The 19,632-nt window shown below is 38.4% G+C and overlaps 1 protein-coding gene across 1 annotated transcript in view; it reads right to left on the reverse strand.

Moving 5' to 3' along the window:
• The window catches only part of ARHGAP28 (Rho GTPase activating protein 28), a 207,395-nt gene that overhangs the window by 7,970 nt on the left and 179,793 nt on the right, over window positions 1-19,632 (reverse strand). The window contains exons 9-13 of the mRNA XM_043976564.1: window positions 18,049-18,211; window positions 12,544-12,626; window positions 8,511-8,708; window positions 5,654-5,797; window positions 4,507-4,563 (exon numbers count right to left, since the gene is read on the reverse strand). Coding sequence (XP_043832499.1) covers window positions 4,507-4,563; window positions 5,654-5,797; window positions 8,511-8,708; window positions 12,544-12,626; window positions 18,049-18,211 — 645 coding nt within the window. The remainder of the gene's footprint in view (window positions 1-4,506; window positions 4,564-5,653; window positions 5,798-8,510; window positions 8,709-12,543; window positions 12,627-18,048; window positions 18,212-19,632) is intronic.

A 19,632-nucleotide genomic window follows, 5' to 3' on the forward strand; every position in this document is an offset into this window, starting at 1 on the left:
TACTATAACAGCATCATCCTCGGCATTCCTTTATAGAATGGGGTTATTGACAAAATGACGTTATGACAAATCTGCCTGGCCCCTGTAATAAAAGTCTCCTCGGATGGCATTCAAGATGGGCCTCCCCGAAGCAGAATCCTGGGCTATAATTGATTGGGTTAGGGTAGGGCTTCCAAAGAACATCTAAGTTTTCTGTTTTATGAGACAAAAGCCTGTGGCATTAGATCAAAAGGTCATTCGTGGGGATCTTGAATCTTTAAATTCTATCACTACAAAGATAGTTTTTGCTTCTTTTTTGTATCCCCAGCTCTGAACACAGTGTCTGGCACGTAGTAGGTACTTAATAAATATCAACTGATTGATGCTGCAGTCTGGCAGATGATAACAAAGCAATAGCTGGAGAGAATGGTGAGATGTGCAAAGCTGAGGGTGAACGTCCCAGAGGTTGACTCCTTTTCTCTCATAACAGTAACTCATCTAGGACATTAAGACCTACCAAAATACCAAGGGAACTAGACTATTGTGGTTAACTGAATTTTCTAGTTAACTTCAGCTAAACTTGAAAAACAACTTTTTGTTTCAACTTTTGTTGTTAAAAATCTATGTATGGGGGCAGCTAGGAGGTGCAGTGGATAGAGCACTGGCCCTGGAGTCAGGAGGATCTGAGTTCAAATCCGGCCTCAGACACATAACACTTACTAGCTGTGTGACCCTGGGCAAGTCACTTAACCCCAATTGTCTCACTAAAAAAAAAAAAAAGTCTATGTATGTATGTATATAGTATGTGTACACACACACATATATATAAGTATGTATATATCTTTCTTTATCTATATATCTATAGATTTATAAGTGTACATATACATCTATTTATCTATACATCTGTCACTCTGTCGTCCTTTCCTCTTAGTGAATATGGTGGGCAGGACCAATTCTTTCCTTAAGTAAGGTGGATCTTGCAGGACCAGGGTCATTATTTAGCACATATCTTCTCCTCAGATGACACTGAATTAAATGAATCTTAACCCCCAAATATACCTCTACTCTGGATAATTTTGTTTAAATAAAATGCCAAATTTCAGACTTATTTCCCTTACTCTGCTAAAGGTAGAATGAAGAAAAATGATTCTAATTAATTGGCTATTCTTGTTAATCAGAGTTTTACTGTACTACTGGTATCATTTAAAAAAAAAAAACAACACCTTTGGGTATTTAACCCTCTGCTAATGAAATTCTTCCAATTCTCTTTACTTTGGCTATGACTTCCATTTTGTATATGATTCCTAGTGCTGTGTTTTCATCTGCCAGGTATAAAAGCTACTCTCCTCCTGTCCCTTTAATGGTAATATTTCTCAAGTTCAATTATCAGGCACTTTACTACTCTCTTATCTCTCATCTCATCATTTCCATGTCTTTAGCTACTACCTCCATGTGGATGATTTCCAAAACTAGGCCGCATGCCTAACTATTTATCCAACATTTCCACTTGGATGATCTATTATCACCTCAAACTCAGTTTATCTCTCTGTTACTTAATTTCTCTTCTGAGGAAAACAAGTTCACCTTCTGGTTGCCTTATTTCTGTTAATGGTAGTCATTTCAACTAAAAATCTTGCAGTCATATATAAATGATAAGAGCAGGAAACAAAATAAATAAAAATGTTATTGGTTACAATCATTCTATTAAGCAATCTAGATTAAGTGTTTTAAGGGAATGTACTTTTAGGGGGTAAAAGGGGAAGGGAAAGGAAATTAAGCATTTTTATAGTATCTGTTATATGCTAAGAAGTTTATAAATATTATCTCTTGTTATCCTTACAACACCTCTATAAAGTACATGATATGATTATTTCCATTTTAGTGACTTGCCCAGGGTCACACAGCTAGTAAGTATCTGAGGCCAGATGTGATAGAGGTCTTCTTGACTCCAAGTTCAGCACTCTATCCACTGTGGTACCCATCCTATCCACTCTACCCACTGAAATGTTTGTGAGAAGGTATATATTGTGACAAAACACAATTAATTAATAACACAATTAATTAATAAAATAATAAAAGAAAAATGATAAAAACATTGAAGTCATCCATGAGTCCTCCTTATCCCTAACTGATCACATATAATCAGTCACCAAATCCCATTAATACTTTAATTGATATGCCCTTTCCTTTCCATTGTGATTTTCATTCTCCTGCTTTAGGGTCCTATCTTATCTAGGATGATTATCTAAGAAAGAGGAATGCACTGAGAAAAGAGGAAAGGGAGAGGTAGAATGGGGTAAAAGAGGTGCAAAAGAACAAGGGAAGACAGGGGCCATAAGGGGGAAAGGGAGAGGGCATGAACCTTATTCTCATTGGAATTGGTTCAAAGAAGGAATAATGTATACACTCAATTGAGTATAGACATCTATTTTACCCTATAGGAAAGTAAGAGGGGACGGGTATAAGGTTCATATCTCATCACATCTAAACGGCTTCAACTAACCTCTTGGTTGATTTCTTCCCAAGTCCTATGTAACCCACACAATCTTGCCAGGCTAAACTTCCTACAACATTATTTTGACCATGTCACCGTCCTGATCAGAAACCACTAATGATGCCCCACTGCCTATAAGATAAAGTATACACCTTCCATAATCTGGTCCCAAACTTCTTTTCCAACCCTATCCACAATAACCTTTTGGTCTGGTCAAACAGGCCTCCTCACTGTCTCATGAACACATCTTCTTTATATTTTCATACTGCTATGGGCTATTATTCATCCATCTATAATTCCCTCTACTCTTTTCTCTTACTGTACTCTTATTCATCCTTCAAGACCAAGATTAAATTTCTCTTCTCCTGTGAAAATTTTGAGGACCCCTTCTGCCCATGGGCATGTCTCTCCTCTCAATTTCTACTGCATTTACTGACTCTCCTATAAATCTGGTGATTCATCTTGCACTGTCTTTTGACAGCTTTTGTGATGTTGTATCAAACTGTTTACCTCTAGCATCCCATTATTAAATTTTTAAGTTATTAAATCTTATTTCTTCAACTAGGTTGTAAATTCCGTGAGAATCAGGACCATGGCTACCCTTACACATAGTAGGTTTTTAAGAAATGTTGGCTGGTTGATACAAGAGGGAGATTCCAGGGCTTCCATGGGAATGCAGGGATGTTTTGTGGAACCATTTTCTAGCCAACATTAGCTATGTATGTGCCTATTGGGGTTACTTAATTTAGTAGGAGAAGATGTTTCTACTGATGGCAGGCATTTCTTTTTAGGAGTAGGAAGTAAAAGTCGTGTCCCACAATCCTTAACATTATTTTTGTGCACTCTGTGTGATGGTTAGCTGGTCTCTCACTATTCACAGCTGTGTCTTTTTAGCCACAGGTGGTGTAATAAATATCTCTGGCTCCAAATTAGCTGACCCCTCTCTGATTGCAGGAGGGTGGGCTGTCTACTGACTTAGGCAGTTGCTATTTATGGTTCAGTGCTTGACATTCTTAATTTTATATTTATACTTTTCCTTCTGTTGGCCCTAAATGGGCCCCATTAACATATCTCTACACACATAAGAGTTAGCCAGGAAATCAGAAACTCTTCACTCTGTGCATATCAAGCATAAGGAGATGGGCTTCACTGAGCACTTCCATTTAAAGTCTGATGAGGATCTAAATGGCCATCTGCAGAATCTGCATGGGGGGCAGGCTGGTATGGGACCTTGATGGTCAATCCACCCAATCCAAGTCTCACCAGATTCTGGCAAAATTTTCTAATACCTCTCCTACTTCCCCTTGAAAGCACTTTCAGAAATGAGATACAATACACAACCGTTCAGTTTTATTTGCCCAAAAGTATTGGAATTTGGAAGCCCACCGGATTTTTAGGAACAACCAAAAAAAAATATTCTAATGACAAATTCTAAGGTTTGTTTGGGCCTCACAAGCACATGGCTAGATTAAATAAAATGGACTTTATTTACATAATCTTGCTTCCCTCCTAAAATAGAATGGGTCTCACATCATCCCTTCAACCATGATATAAGTTATCATGAGACCTCCCTATTATCTGTGATAGTATAGCTTTGGTATCTTTTGTCTCACTGTACCCAAACATCTAGAAATTGCCCAGCCAATACTGTTGAATGATTTTTTATGAAATTAATGAGTAAGTTATGGAATTCCTCATACATCCTGTACTACTCACTTACCAGTCACACTTCCAAGTTCCATGATGGCATTCATCATTTTCCAAAGTCACATGAGAAAAAAAAAACAAATCCTAACTCTAGGAATACGTTTTTGACAGATTTGTACAGCCAGAAAAATGGCAAGGAGGTGCTGATTAAAGAAAACAGAGAGGATAGAGGACCAGCCCTGGAGTCAGGAAAACCTGAGTTCAGGTCCGGCCTCAGACACTTAACACTTACTGGCTGTGTGACCCTGGGCAAGTCACTTAACCCCAATTGCCTTTAAAAAAAAGAGAGAGATGCCTCCAATACTCCCCACAGATAGTTATCTCACCTTCCTCCTTGAAGATGGAGACGTTGGCAGTGTCTTTGAAGTCCTAGGGCTGGTCGGCTAAAGAACAAACATAGATCTTTAAGAATGATCTTGTATCATAACAAACACAAATAAAGACTATCCTCCCTTCCCCTTTTGGTGCCTTGTTTATGAATTTAATGTTTTCTCCTACATCTCTAGATAGATTCATGCATTATCACCATAATAATTATTCAAATTTATATGGAGCTCTAAGGCTTACAAGGCACTTCATTTGTGACAATTCTGTGAGGGAAGCTGTGCAAATATCATCACACCCATTCTACAGAGGAGAAAACTGAGACTCAGTTACATCACTTGTTCAGGGCCACATAGGTGGCAAATGAGAGGGAGAGGATTCCAATCCTGATCTCTGGACCAAAAGTTCAATAGGGTTTCTATCACATCACGTGGACTATCTCTGGTTTAACTTCATTTAGTTTGAAGCGACCTCACTTGGATGGTCTACATGGAAACTTACCTAATCATTTCTGATTACTGAAAGAATAAATCAATAAGAAAAAGTTTGCTTTACAATGACATGTCCTTCAAGGATGCAACTGTTGTCATCTTCCTAGATTTGGTCTCCTTATTGAACCTTGGTATTAACCACTGGATTTGAGCAGTGCCTTTTGGGATGAGCTGCATCTCATCAAACATCATTTTGAAGTGAATATTTTAGAATTCTTTCACCCAAGGACATCTGTTCCCCTGGCTTTTGGACAGACTTAGTGTTGACATTCCTCTTCACTGTTTCACAGGGATTAAAATATCAACTTTCAACTCATGCCAAGGTCATTTTACCCTTGTTTATGAATGCTTAGTATTAAATAAAAATACTGATAATTAATATGGTGGTCCAGGCATTTTAATAGAAGGGATAAAGACCTCTTCAGAATTGGAGTACTATACCCACCCAAATTAGGGCATAACACCACCCTTGTTCTACATCCTCTAACTTGTGTAGCTTGCTGGGCTATGGCTACATTTTACTGCTGACACTTCCCTGCAAATATATTTTGAAAATTTAATGTCTTCTGCTCCAAAACTATAAGACACATTATGACTCTCCTGAAAAATGGGATCGTGACTAGTAAAGAAATGCTGTTGAATTATATGCATTGGCTACCTCTATCTTTTCAGGTCTTTCTCGTTCCAAAGTTTTCCTTCTGAGAAGTTTTCTCATGCTTTTGTCAAATATCAGTTGCTTCTTCGTGTTGTTTATGGCTGCCTCATTCATTTTCCTCACCTGAGTAATCAGGAAAGATGGGACCTAGAGGAGGAAAGTAGAAATGGCAAGAAGTCAGAATTGAACTAGATTTTACCAATGAACTGCTCACTTTTTTATGGTTCAGTAATTCTCCCAATCAATCAATTAATCAATCAATCTGTAAGCATGTATTAACTACTTCCTATATGCCTGACACTTTGCTAAGTGTTGGGAATACAAAGACAAAAATGAAATACTCATAAGAAATGGCAAGAAGTCAGAGTTGAACTAAATTCTACAAGTGGACTGCTCACTTTTTTATGGTTCAGTAATTCTCTCAGTCAATCAATAAGCACTTATTAACTGAGCACTATGTGCCTAGCACTCTGCTAAGTGCTTGGAATCCAAAGATAAAAATGAAACACTCATAAGATCAATATAGGACCACAGAGTTAGAGATGTTGATATTGTTCTTGTTCAGCCATGTCTGACTCTGTGACCCTGTGGATCACATCAGGTCAGGTTATCTACCATTTCCCAGTCTGTCCAAGTTCATATTCAATGCTTCCATGACACTTTCTATTCATCTCATCTTCTGCCATTGCCTTATCCTGTTGCCGTCAATATTTTCACAAATAGGAGTCTTTTCCAATGAGTCCTGTCTTGTCATTATGTGGCCAAAGGATTTAGGCTTCAGTATTTGTCCTTCCAATTAATAGTAAAGAGCTAAGTTATTTACGCATTGATCGATTTGATCTCCTTGCTGTTCAAGGAATTTTCAGAAGTCTTCTTGAGCACCACAATTTAAGTGTCAATTCTGAAGAGTTCAGCTTACTTTATAGTCCAACTCTCACAGCTATATATTACTAGTGGAAAAACTATAGCTTTGACTAGACAGACTTTTGTCAGCAAGGTGATGTCTCTGCTCTTAAATCTACCCAGATTTGCCATAGCTTTCCTTCCAAGGAACAAGTGTCTTTCAATTTCTTGGCTGCAGTTGCCATATGCAATGATCTTTGAACCCAAGAATATAAAATCTGACACTGCTCATTTCTTCTCCCTCTATTTGCCAGGAAGTAATGAGACTGGATTCTGCAATCTTGACTTTTGTTTTTTAATGTTAAGTTTCAAGCCAGCTTTTTCATTCTCCTCTTTCACCCTCATCCAGAAGCTTCTTAAGTCTTCTTCACTTTCTTCCATCAGAGTGGTTTCACCTGCATATCTGAAATTGTTGATATTTCTCCTGCCAATCTTCATTCCAGCTTTTGATTCATCTAGCCTGGCATTTCACATGATGTACTCTGCATGTAAGCTAAATAGATAGCAGCCTTGCTGTACTCCTTTTCCAATCTCAAGTGTCTGAGGCCACATTTGAACTCAGGTCCTCTTGAATCCAGGGCCTGGGCTTTATCCACTGAGCCACCTAGGTGCCTGCCCCTCTCCTTCTCCAATTTCAAAACCAATCAGTTGCCCCATGTTCAGTTCTAATTGTTGCTTCTTGACCCACATGCAAGTTCCTCAAGAGACAAATAAGATGACCTGGTACTCCCATCTCTTTGAGGATTTGCCACAATTTGTCAAAATCCACACAGTCGGGGGCAGCTAGGTGGCGCAGTGGATAGAGCACCGGCCCTGGAGTCAGGAGGACCTGAGTTCAAATTCGGCCTCAGACACATAACACACTTACTAGCTGTGTGACCCTGGGCAAGTCACTTAACCCCAATTGCCTCACTAAAAAAAAAAAAAATACACACATTCAAAGGCTTTATCGTAGTCAACAAAGCAAAAGCGGATTTTGTTTTGTTTTGTTTTGTTTTCCTGGAACTCCCTTGCTTAATACAGCAAAAGTTGGCAATTTAGTCTCTAGTTTCTCTGCCTCTTCAAAAATCAGCCTGCACCTCTGGTATTTCTTGGTTCACATATTCCTGAAGCCTAACTTGCAGAATCTTAAGCATTACCTTGCTGGCGTGTGAAATGAGTGCATTTGTTCAATAGTTTGAACATTGTTTGGAAATGCCCTTCTTTAAGATTAGGACATAATCTGTTCTTTTCCAATCCAAGTCCAACCTCCTCATTTTACAAATGAGGAAACTAAGGCACAGAGAGAGCTTAAATAACTTGCCCAGGGTCACACCTAATAAGTGTCTCATGTGGGAATCAAATCCAAGTCTACCTGACTCTGAGTTCAGGGCTTTATCCTCTGTATCATGCTATCTCAAATGACTTAAAATCTATCAGAGGAGAAAAATATGCATAATACATAAAAATAAATACAAAGTGTAACTTTGAGGGGACAATAGCATTTGGGTTGTGGGGTGGGGGGGGAGAAAATTAGGAAAGGTTGCTCTTCTGGGACAACAGTAGACCATTATTTGGAGTTCTTTACTCTGTTCTCACAGGCAGGCCCAACCTGAAGAATATCCTAGAACAAATAGGCACAATAGAATCGAAAAAAATGGCATCTCAATCTCTCTTAAGTCAAAACAGAGAAGAGTTATGGTATCAAAAGCAGGAAATATAAGCATCAATGAAATAAGAGAAGGAGTAGCAAAGGACAGATCATGAAACTTACACATAAAAAGACTGCAAAGAGCCCAGTCCTACCTCCATGTTGCCCATGGGGATTGAGAGACTACCAGCTCTGGGAGAAATAGGTATCCTTGATTTGTTTTTTGTTTTTTTCTTGGTTGCACTTTGTGCATAGGGCTCAGACTCCAGGGAGAGCAAAAAATTAAAAAAATGTAATGGTCCTTTTCCAAGGAGAACCGTTACTCACCGTCCACAAAATGTCCTGGTACCTAATCAAGAGCCGGACAATGTGTGCAGTGGTAGCAGCTGCCTGCATCTCTTCTTGATTGGAGCGTTTGCCTTTGTAGATGAAGAGATTTGGTGCGACGATCATGGAAACATTCCACAAACTCATTTTGTTTTTCCCTTCATTAGCAACCACTTTCTTGAGGAATATCAAGAAGGCCTAATAAAGAACATCATTCATATTAACTATTATAATACAATATTACATAATATAATATAACAAAATGTATGATCTGATGTGATATCCAAAGCATACCAGTGGCCTTACCAAGGTTATTTATTTCCATTCCTCATCTTCCCCATTTTACACCCCAGTACTTCTAGGCAATATCAGTAGTGCTGAACTGTAGTCCCATTGCTTGTTTAAAGGTGTTAACCTTAATAATGTTGGTGGTTTTTCTATAGACTGCTACATAACAGCAGCTCCATTTTCATTGAGTTTAGGATACTGGAGACCCTGTGGTCTTTCATCTGAGCATTTTGAAGATCTCCAAGTCTGAATATATTCAACCTCTGAAAATCTGACAGATATTAGGACTAAAAAACTTTTAAAGGATGTCTAAAAACTGATACCCAAGACAGACACTAGTCACTGGTCAATGAGTAAACATTAAGCACCTACTATATGTCAGTAACTAGGGATACAAAGAAAGGCAAAAAAGACAATCCCTGACCTCAAGGAGCTTACTATCTAATGGGGGAGACAACATCTAAACAAATATGTACAAACAATCTATATAAAGGATGAGTAGGAAGTCAACAGAGGTAAGGCACTAGAATTAAGAAGGCTGTCATGGGGAGGGGGGAGGGAGGGGAGGGAGGGAGAAAAATCTGAAATTGGAAAGCTTGTATAAACAAAAGTTGAGAACTATCTTTACATGTAATGGGAAAAAAAATAAAACACTTTATTAATTAAAAAAAAAAAGAAAATGGCTTCCTGTACAAGATCTATATATTTTATTTTTTTCTCAAGGGTGGGGGACACATGGAAGGAAAACTCATTCTAGCAGGGAGCCCCATAAAACTGCTGTTTTATGATTTCACACTTGAAAATTATTTACTCAGAGCAGTATCTCCTTCAGCTAAACTAAGGAGGGACAGCCTGTTCAGATAGCACAAAAGGCCAAGCCTTCATCCAAAATTTAAATAAGACTGAATGAGTTTAAGATTTTATCTTTTGAATAAAATTTCCTCTGTTTTTCAGTTTTTACTTCTTTAGTCCTGCAAAGAGAAGAATGGGAGAGAGAGTTGAGAAGCAAGCCTTGGCAGACTTCTGTTGGGGGAAAAAAATAGCTTTGAAAAGTTTCAAGGGGCCATGCAGTTTAACTGAACCTTCCTAAACTCATGGATTCCTCAAAGTAGAGATGAAATCCCTTAAGAATATAAAATTTTGGCACTCTTGGTTTTGTTTTCTAGCTGCAAGGGATATTGTGGGAAAATGGAGGCTCTTCTAGGGTCAACTAGTACTTTTCCATCTCAATCTTAGTCAACAATTGAAATGGGTGTGGGGGGGAAGGGTTAATAATCAAATGTTTCAGGAGACCCAAAAGTATGACTAAGATCTTTTGGGGCTCTAGGTATAAAGACAGATTATTAATTAGTTTAAATAAGTTTGGTAAATTTTTGATTCTCAGTTTTATAATATAAGCAGTACTGAGAATCCCTTTACACCAGCTTCATACTTTGTTGTTGTTGTTAAGTCGCTTTTCAGTTATGTCTAACTCTTCATGACTCCATTTGGGGTTTTCTTGGCAAAGATCCTAGAGTGGGCCATCATTTTCTTCCGCAGCTCATTTTATAGATGAAGAACTGAAGCAAATAAGGTTAAGTGACTTGCTCAGGGTCACAGAGCTAGTAAGTGCCTGAGGCCAGATTTGGGTTTAGAAAGATGAGTCTTCCTGACTCCAGGCCAGGCATTCTATTCACTGTTCCGCTGAGCTGCCCCAGCTTCAGATATGTTGGGTTTAAAATACTGAGGGCTGGAGTGGATATTTTTTTCCTTCCCACCGTAATTAATATTTTCACCTCAGTTCTGAAACTTCAAAGTACTTAAGTGACTTATGCATTCCTTCAACAATGAAGACACCGAAATAAATGACACGATTTTCATTAACTTTCAGGGATTGGAAGGGATTTGAAGGACAGGAATGTGTTTGATAAGAGCCTATGGACAATGATTCTAGTAACAGAATTCCAGAGCTGTAAGGGACCCCAAATGTCAATCTATCCCTAAACAGAAATCCTTTCTATAACATTTCCTATAAACATTAAGACTTTGTTTGTGGACCTCCAGCAAAAGGGGACCTACCATCTAATAAGACAGCCCTTTCCACTCTCTTGACAGCTCTGATTATTGGGAACTATGGTCATTATCATCACATATCAAGTAAAGGGAAATTTAACCCAAAACATTTCATTAATGACTTGATACACACAGATGACTTCAAGCTATGTGACTCCAGTGAAGAGAGAAGGATTTTATTCAGTTCCCCCATTGGAGAAATTCTCTTTACCAATTCAAGTCATTACCCTCTCTGTAACTGATAGACTCTGTAACTCTTAGAGATCTGGCTAGCACACTAGGAAGAGGTTAACTGATACCCCTGGGGTAAAAATAGCCAGTATGTCTCAGAGAGACTCGAACTCAAATCTTCTTGTCTTAAAGGCCAGCTCTCTATCCCTATTCTATATTGAAAATTCATAAAATGTATCCTTTATCTCATGGAATATCTTTCCACAAAATGATATAAAAATGTCATTTAGATCCAATAAGTATAAAAGTGTAATAAGTTAAAAAAATATGCCAAGGAATCATGTAGTAGTAGTAGGAGGAGGAGATGTAGTAATAGTAGTAGTAGTAGTAGTAGTAGTAGTAGTAGTAGTAGTAGTAGTAGTAGAAGAAGAAGAAGAAGAAGAAGTAGTGGTGGTGGTAGTAATAGCAGCAGCAGCAGTAGCAGTAGTAGTAGTAGTAGTAGTAGTAGTAGTAGTGGTGGTGGTGGTGATGGTAGTGGTGGTAGTAGGTAGTGGTAGTAATAGTGGTAGTAGTAGTAGTAGTAGTAGTAGTAGTAGTAGTAGTAGTAGTAGTAGTAGTAGTAGTAGTTGTTGTTGTTGTAGTAGGGCAGCTAAGTAGCACAGTGGATAGATAGGCCTGGATTTAAAAAGACCCAAGTTCAAATTTGACTTTAGACACTTACTAGCTGTGTGATCCTGGGCAAGTCACTTAGTGTTTCTTGCCTCTGTTTTCTCATCTATAAAATGAGATGCAGAAGGAAATAGAAAACCACTCTAGTATCTTTCCCAAGAAAACCCCCAAAAGGGATCACAAAGAGTAGGATACAAGTAAAGACTAAACAAAAGTAGTAATAGTAACCATAGTTATAGTAGTAGTAATCAAAATCATAATACCAGGGCAGTGGTAGTGGCTGAAAATCAGTTCACGTCTTTGAGTAAGTTCACCTCTGAATAAAGTCAATGAAATCTCTAAGATTCAAATGTGGAACCTAATAGCCTTCCATGGGCAATAGATAGACACATGATCCCATCTAGAAATGTTGACAAAAAGTCATGAAGATTTGTTTACAGAAATAAATGGGTTTATGATAATCATATGAGATTAGGTCATTGCCACAAAAAATCACAGAAAGGACATCCTTAAGGTGCTTGGATTTAATTAATTCAGGGTGGGTTTTGGTTTGGTTTGGGTTTTACAAGGATATGGTAGAATCTATGCAGAAATGTAACACTACTGAATTACCAGAAATGGGCAATTAAATAGCCAGAATTATACAGGGGGTCCCAAAAGTTTTAGTATAGTTTTAAGTTTACCATGGCTTAAAACTATGCTAAGATTTTGGGGGACACCTGTACATCTGAGAGCTCACAAAGTAGTAGTCTTGGGTAAACCACAGTTGATTTTGGGTTCCATGACTTTCACTGTAGGAAATTCAAACTAACAAAGAGCAACAATGACTGGAGGCATGAGTGATAGGACCTACCTTGGCAGTATCTCTATTGGCATCAGGCAAGAGCATGATCAAAAGGTGCAAAGCTTGTAATTGCAATTTTATCTTGGAGATTCCTAAAAATATAACAGAAGCATCATCACACATCATGAACTCCTTAGATGCATTCTGAAAACACTTCTTGCTAATATTTTATGTTGCCAGAGGGCTACTGGAGCCTTTTAAAGTGTCTTTAGTATAGTGATACAAAGTTTGTCCAAAGTGAATAAGGCTTCTGGTTGTTTATACACCATAACATCACTCTTATGACATATGAAGGACAGGTTGGCAAATGGAAAATCCCTATGATTTTGAAAGGGTATATTTTATGCTTTAAACTGAGGCATCTAAGTGATATAGTGGATGAAGTGTTGAGCTTGGAGTCAGAATGAGCTGAGTTCAAATCCTGCCTTAGCTATTTACTAATGGTATGAACATCTGTGAGTTAGTTAACCCCTCTCAGCCTCAGTTTACTTATCTGTAAAATGAAGAGGTTGTACTTACTGGTCTCTAATTTCTCTTTCGGTTCTAAATGACCAAAACTTTTTCAAAGTATTTTGTCATATATAATGCAACTTTGATACTGTAAACAGATTTACAAAGAATATAATAAGTTATGCTTTCATGTCTTATATGACCCCAAATTCCAATGCTTAATTTGTAGATTTATCAAAATAAAAGGAATACTCTTTGGGGACTCACTATCACTGTTTTCCTAACAGGAGCACAACACCAACTCAGATTTTATAATTCTTATGTCTGACATTTGGCATCTGCTACAGTTGGACTGAAGCCTGTCTCTTTCCCTGGAATCCCATCGATTCTGCTCCAAGGTTGATCTGCTGAGTTCTGGCCAAAATTGAGAACATATCAGAAAACCCAGACTTCCTTGTGCTACCCCTGTGTTCTCCTTAAAGATTGGAACTAGGCCATATCACGGGCAAGTAATCCATGATTCAATGGAGAACTCTGAAGTAGAAAGGAAATCTAAATGTCTTCTATGTAATGGATGAAAGTCAGTGAAATGCATATAAGACCAACATGAAATGAAAATACTTTGTCTCCTGACAAGCTATTGAATTTTATGACATGATGCCTCTTCACCAAGGAGATCAAATTGATCCTTCTGTGCATGTGGGTATAGTGGATGGGGCAAGGCAATGGTGGGAATAAATGAATGATGTGGTCCTAAATAAGTGTTTGGCAATCAGGGAGGGGGCAGGGTCTGTGGTCTGTGGTGTGTGTGTGTGTGTGTGTGTGTGTGTGTGTGTGTGTGTGTGTGTTATTTTGAATTGGCACATCATGTCTGAAGAAAATCTCTATGTGAATTTTTATAGATAAGCTCAGAGTTTATAAATCAAACCTGATCAGAGGCAGATGAAACAGAGTGTCATACTGTAAAGGATTTGACTATGCTTTATTCAGGCAGGAATCTTTTAAGAGGGAATGTCTGTAATAGGTTCTCTGAAGTAACAAATAAGATTTTTATCTTAATACCTAAGGCATAGGCTGAGAGCTGCCTCTGTATAACCTTGAACAAAGTGAGCCTGAAAAGTCTTCTAGAGAAAAACAGTTGCAGATCTACATTGGAGACTTCAGTTTCTTTGTCTGAAAAATGCGGCAATTTAGATGAAATGATCATTAAGTTCCATTTCTTAATAATAGTAGCTGACATTTACAAAACGACCCCAAAACCCTGTTAGGTAAGGAGTACAACTATTATTATAACAATTTCATTGATAAGCAAACTGAGGCTTGCCAAGGTAAAATGATTTGCCCAGTCACACAGCTAGTAAATGCCAGAAGTGAGATTTAAACTCTTTTCTAAGGTTAGCCCATTGACTAATATGCCATGATGCCTTTCTAATATTCTAAGTTGGCAGTGTTATACTCAAATAGAAAGATCCCTGCAGGCTGCATATTGATCCAGAAAACCACAAATTAACATTATCTACATTGTACTGTATTTTTATTATTTTGTTAGACATGCCCCACTCACACTTTAATCTGGTTCAGGACATACTTGGGAGTTTTAGGGACTGACTGTGAATTTGACATCCCTAAGTCACCTTTCCCTTTATCTCAATCAATAACATAAATTACAAAAAAGCCTTTAAGGTTTAAAGACAATTGGGAAATGACTAGTGTTCATTTTACATATGAAGTCTAGGCACATGGCTGTGTTTTGTTTTGTTTTAGTTAATAAAATCCCCAAATGCATTGGTTGTAAAGTAGCTGCAATTCTTCTCTTTCTGATCGGTCATTTATTTCCTGGGAAAAAATATTAGACTTTGCTAAATGTGTCTAAAGCTATGATTGATGGGTTATTAGTCCTTTAATTTTATGTGACTTTTGCGGGGCAAACTTTGGATAAAGAAAAGTAATTATATTAATGGATAAGACTCTTTTCTCCCAACCTCCTCTGTGAAGGGAATCCTGGCTTTAAGAGTGTACAGAAGCCAATGGAACAGTCTGACTCTAGCCTTTGGAAAAACGTGTTTCCTCCAGGGTTTTTACATGGTGGGGCCCAAAAGGCCACTCTTCACTCCGGGTGGTGAGCCAGCTCTTTGATGTCACAGTGGGCTTGACTGATAGCAAATCAGTCATCTGGAATATGGCATTTTTCACTTTCAAGGTGACACAAAGAAATGTGGCAGCTTTTATAAGTCAGACAGCTCTTTCTTTCTAGGATATTTTTCCAGGCTCATTTTATTCAATGATTTGCAGGGACAGCAATCAGGCGTTGAACTGTGGGGCTAAGAAAACAAATTTATTTTTATACTTTGCTTTAAAGGTGTGTCTCTGAACAGGCATGGCAGCAGAGACTTAAATTGACCTCGAGTTATGCTATAACACCTACAGAATTGAAAGGTAACAGTTTGTCAGCTGAATTGTTGAGCTGGGCTCAGAGGGAGGTTCACAAGCCTGCAGCATCTTTTCTAGGACAGCAAACTTGATAGAAATGCCCTATACTTTATGATTTAAAAATAAAAGGAGCCAGATATCCTTTCTACACTAGTTAGTTCTACTCACAGAAAATATGCCAACTTAGCCTACAGAAAGGGACTGGACTTGTGATTTCAATGGCATAAGGAACCTCTGCATGAGGAAAATCCCTCTACCAATACAGGTAGATGTTTTGGCTGTTTAGAATCTCTGAGTAGTGGTCTATAACCTACGCTCTGTGGATCTATTTCAGGGAGTTTGCAAACTTGGATGGGAAAAAATTATGTTTATTTCATTATAATTGGCTTCTATTATAATATCAAGCATTTTATTTCATAATTTAAAAAATGTAATCCTGAGATGCGTCCATGGGCCAAATCAGATCAGTAAAGAGGTCCAGGACACAAAAGAAGGTAAGAATTTTGGAGCTGGAGTCAGGAAGACCCGAGTTCAAATCTAACCTTAGACATTTCCTAGTTGTGTGACCTTAGGCAATCACTTAATCTCAGTGTAGCTCAGTTTCCTCAACCATAAAATGGGCATAATAACAGCACCTACCCTCACAGGGTTGTTGTGAGGATAAAAATGAAATAATAATTGTAAAGTACTTAGTAAACCTTGAAGTACTAAGATTGCCTAGAACGCCAAAAACTCATTGCCCAGGGTCACACAATACATATATGACAAATCCAAGACTTGAACCCTGGTCTTCTGAGTTCTGGGATCAGCTCTCTATCCACTCTTCCATACTGCCACTCACTAGCTCTTACACGGAACAAAGGATACTAGAGTTTGATAAATGCAATGCAAATTTAAATCGTGGAAAGACCGGCCTGACATTTCATCATCTCCAAGAATAGGAAAGTTAACGATTCTTTTCCTTCCTACCACTGATTATAGTTGAAAACTGAGACAATCTGGAAACTTACTAATTTTAGGACAATACTTTTTCTTATCAATTTAAGAGCTCACTAATTACCATCTTCTATAATAATTCTAATGATTTTGCAGCTCCTGAACAACCAGTGCCTTTACGGAGAATAGTCTGTAAATGAATATGCCTTTTGATGATTAAAATCCAATTGGAATTCTTACAAGGGATTAATGAAGTAGTGATTAAAGCTGCAGATAGAAAGTTTAAAAAGATCTTTTAATACTGACCAATTTTGCGACCTTGGTCAAAGCACTTAACATACAGTACTTCAGTTCTCTGTACTGTAAATTAGCAAATTTTAGAGTTGGAAGAAACCTCAGACATCTAGTCCAATCTTTCATTTTATGGATGGGAAAACTGAGGCATGGGGTAAGTCCAATTTTGCTTCTCAATCCACTATGTGTGTGAGGCTTTTGGATAAAGACCCTGCCAAAGGAGAGAGGAAATTAGGAAACGGGTTATAGACCTTCGTGTATTAGAAATAGCTAGCCAGCACAGTGGAGAAAGCACTGGATGGACCTGGAGTCAGGAAATCCTGAGTTCAAATCTACCCTCAGATATCTACTATCTATATGACTCTGGACAAGTCATGTGACCTCTGTTTACCTCAGTTCCCTCATCTATAAAATGGGATAATGATAGCACCTACTTCTGAGGGGTTTGGAGAGGATAAAAAAAATGAGATAACATTTGTAAAGTGCTTTGCAAATCTTAAAAGCGCCATACAAATGCTAGCTATTATTATTAACTAGACTTGAGGAGCCATATAAAATCCCAAGTGTCCTAATTGTCTTCTGGATTATTGGCCTATACTCGCTAAAGCCACTGGAAGAAGACTGTAGTTTTAGTCAACTCGAGGGACATTTAGTGAATGAGTTTAGTGTCAGAAAGAGTCTCTGTTCATTCTTTTTCTCATTACAGCTATTATCACCACCCCTTGACCCAGATTACCTAGAAAATACAATATAATGGCAGCAGAGAAGAAGTAAATTACCCCTTATTAGACAGAGACCTTGAATTCTTTTAAAAGGCAGATAAAAGGCAAAGAAAAGGCAAATTTGAGCAAAATGGAGTTGCCTCAAGACCTGAGCTATGTGACAGAGGTGACAGTCATGGAAATGGACCAGTCATATTCCCATATTCCACAGTTTCTTGTGATAAAACATTCAGGGCAAAAAAAAAAAAAAAAAGATGATTTGAAGGGGAAAAGAAATCTCACTTCAGTTCCAACTCTGGAGTCTGACCTGAGTTTGAATCTGCCTCAGATACTTATTAGCCGTGTCTCTTGACAAGTCACTTAACCTCTGTCTGACTGTTTCCATGTCTGTATTTTTACAGATTTTACTGGGTTGCTGTGAGAAACAAATTAGATAAAATATTTTGTAAAGGACTTTGCAAACCTTAAAGTGCAATATAAATGCTGGCTGTTGTTGTTGATATTGTTATGAATAATATTACAACAAATATTCCCAAGTAACTAGAAATAAAAAAGGGGAATGGGGTGTGTATTTTGCACCATGTTATTTTATGGGTCGTGTCTAATCAGTCACCTTTCTTCTGCTTTATACCTCATACTGTTACATGTGGTTTATTTATGCTGAGATGACGTTTTCACTTACTTTCCACTAGGGCAATAAAGGCAGGCAGATACTCCACAGTAAAGAGAGGGCTGGGGAGCTCTCTGATAAACATCTTTAGCAGTCCTGCCGCATCATTGTTGCGGACCTGGTCCCAATCAAATGTATCTTCATAAAATTTGCTTTCAAGTTCTTGGCGGAGATTCTGCAACCAAAGGAAACAGTCAAATGTTCAATGACTGCCCCTTGACGTTTTCCCCTCCCTCTCCCTCAGTGCAACACCATTAGCAAAGATGACCTCATGCCGTGGCATAGTGGAGAGAACATTGGGCCAGGCTGGGGTAAGGAAGGCCTGAGTTCAAACTAGACCTCAGACACTTGGCTGTGTGAACCGGGACAAGTCAACTTCTGTCTGCCTCAGTTTCCTCAACTGTAAAGTGAGGAGAATAATAGCCCCAATCTCCCAGATTTGTTGTGAGAATCACATGAGATAATATTTGAAAAGTGCTTAAGACATGTTGTTGTTCAGTTGGTTTGCTTTGTTTCTTTGTTCCTTCCTTCCTTCCTTCTTTCTTTCTCTTTCTTTCCTTCTTTCCTTCCTTCCTTCCTTTCTTGGCAAAGATCCTTTTCCAGCTTATTTTACAGATGAAGAAACTCAGGCAAACAGGGTGAAGTGACTTGCCCATGGTCACACAGCTGGGAAATGTCTGTGGCTGGATTTGTACTCAGATCCTGTTGACTCCAGGCTGGGAGATCTATCCACTGCACCACCCAATTGCCCTGCCACATCGTAGGTCCTATTATAGATGCTTATCCCCTTCCCTTCCCAATGACTATATAGATTCTGAATTGCCATTTTCCACAGGGGTTGGAATTGAGCCCCATATGGCTCCCCTCGGGTAAAAAGCTTTTAAACTCCTGGTTATCCGTGGTTAGACCCCTGCCCCTTAAAAAAAAAAAATAGCCAGACTTGTTTTGTTGAAGCAATCTGGCAACTGTTCTAGCTCCCTCTGACCTTGAGATCTGACTCGGACACTAACACACTAGTATTCAGACTTTAGCTTTGGATTCTTGACTCTGGCTTTGCTGCCTCTCTCCCCTCCCCCAGCACATCGATTCCTAGACTTAGACTTTCCATCTTCCATTTCTAAACATTCCCAACTAACCCCAATTGTTTCCTTCTTATCCACTTTCCTCCTCCCTAGTTATGTTCCTTCCCAGTACAACCCTCCACTCCAATCCCACTTTGGTATCTTCTATGGTTCATTTACCTGACTGAGTCTTTCTGGATTCCAATCATAACTATCCCTAAAATATAGGCCTAGTTCCTCCATGTAGGAACTATCCTGTCCTTGGTCCCCCCATCCTCTGTTCCAACAGCTGGTTCATGTCATGTGTTCCTCTAGTTTATTGATACCTAATCTATGCTCTCAGATGCCTCCCCAGTGGCTGGTCACCTGTAATACAAGTCCATCTATAATGCAGGTTTGTGTACTGGTTTTTGTTTGAGAATGACAGCATTTGAATAATAATTTGAAAACAAATGTTTTTGTGGGTGTTCTAATAGTTTCTTCAGGGGGAAAAAACCCAACCTTGAAAGCATGACGAATTTTATATAAATACATA

Source organism: Dromiciops gliroides, chromosome 1, assembly GCF_019393635.1.
Source record: "Dromiciops gliroides isolate mDroGli1 chromosome 1, mDroGli1.pri, whole genome shotgun sequence".
Taxonomy (NCBI): Eukaryota; Metazoa; Chordata; class Mammalia; order Microbiotheria; family Microbiotheriidae; genus Dromiciops; species Dromiciops gliroides.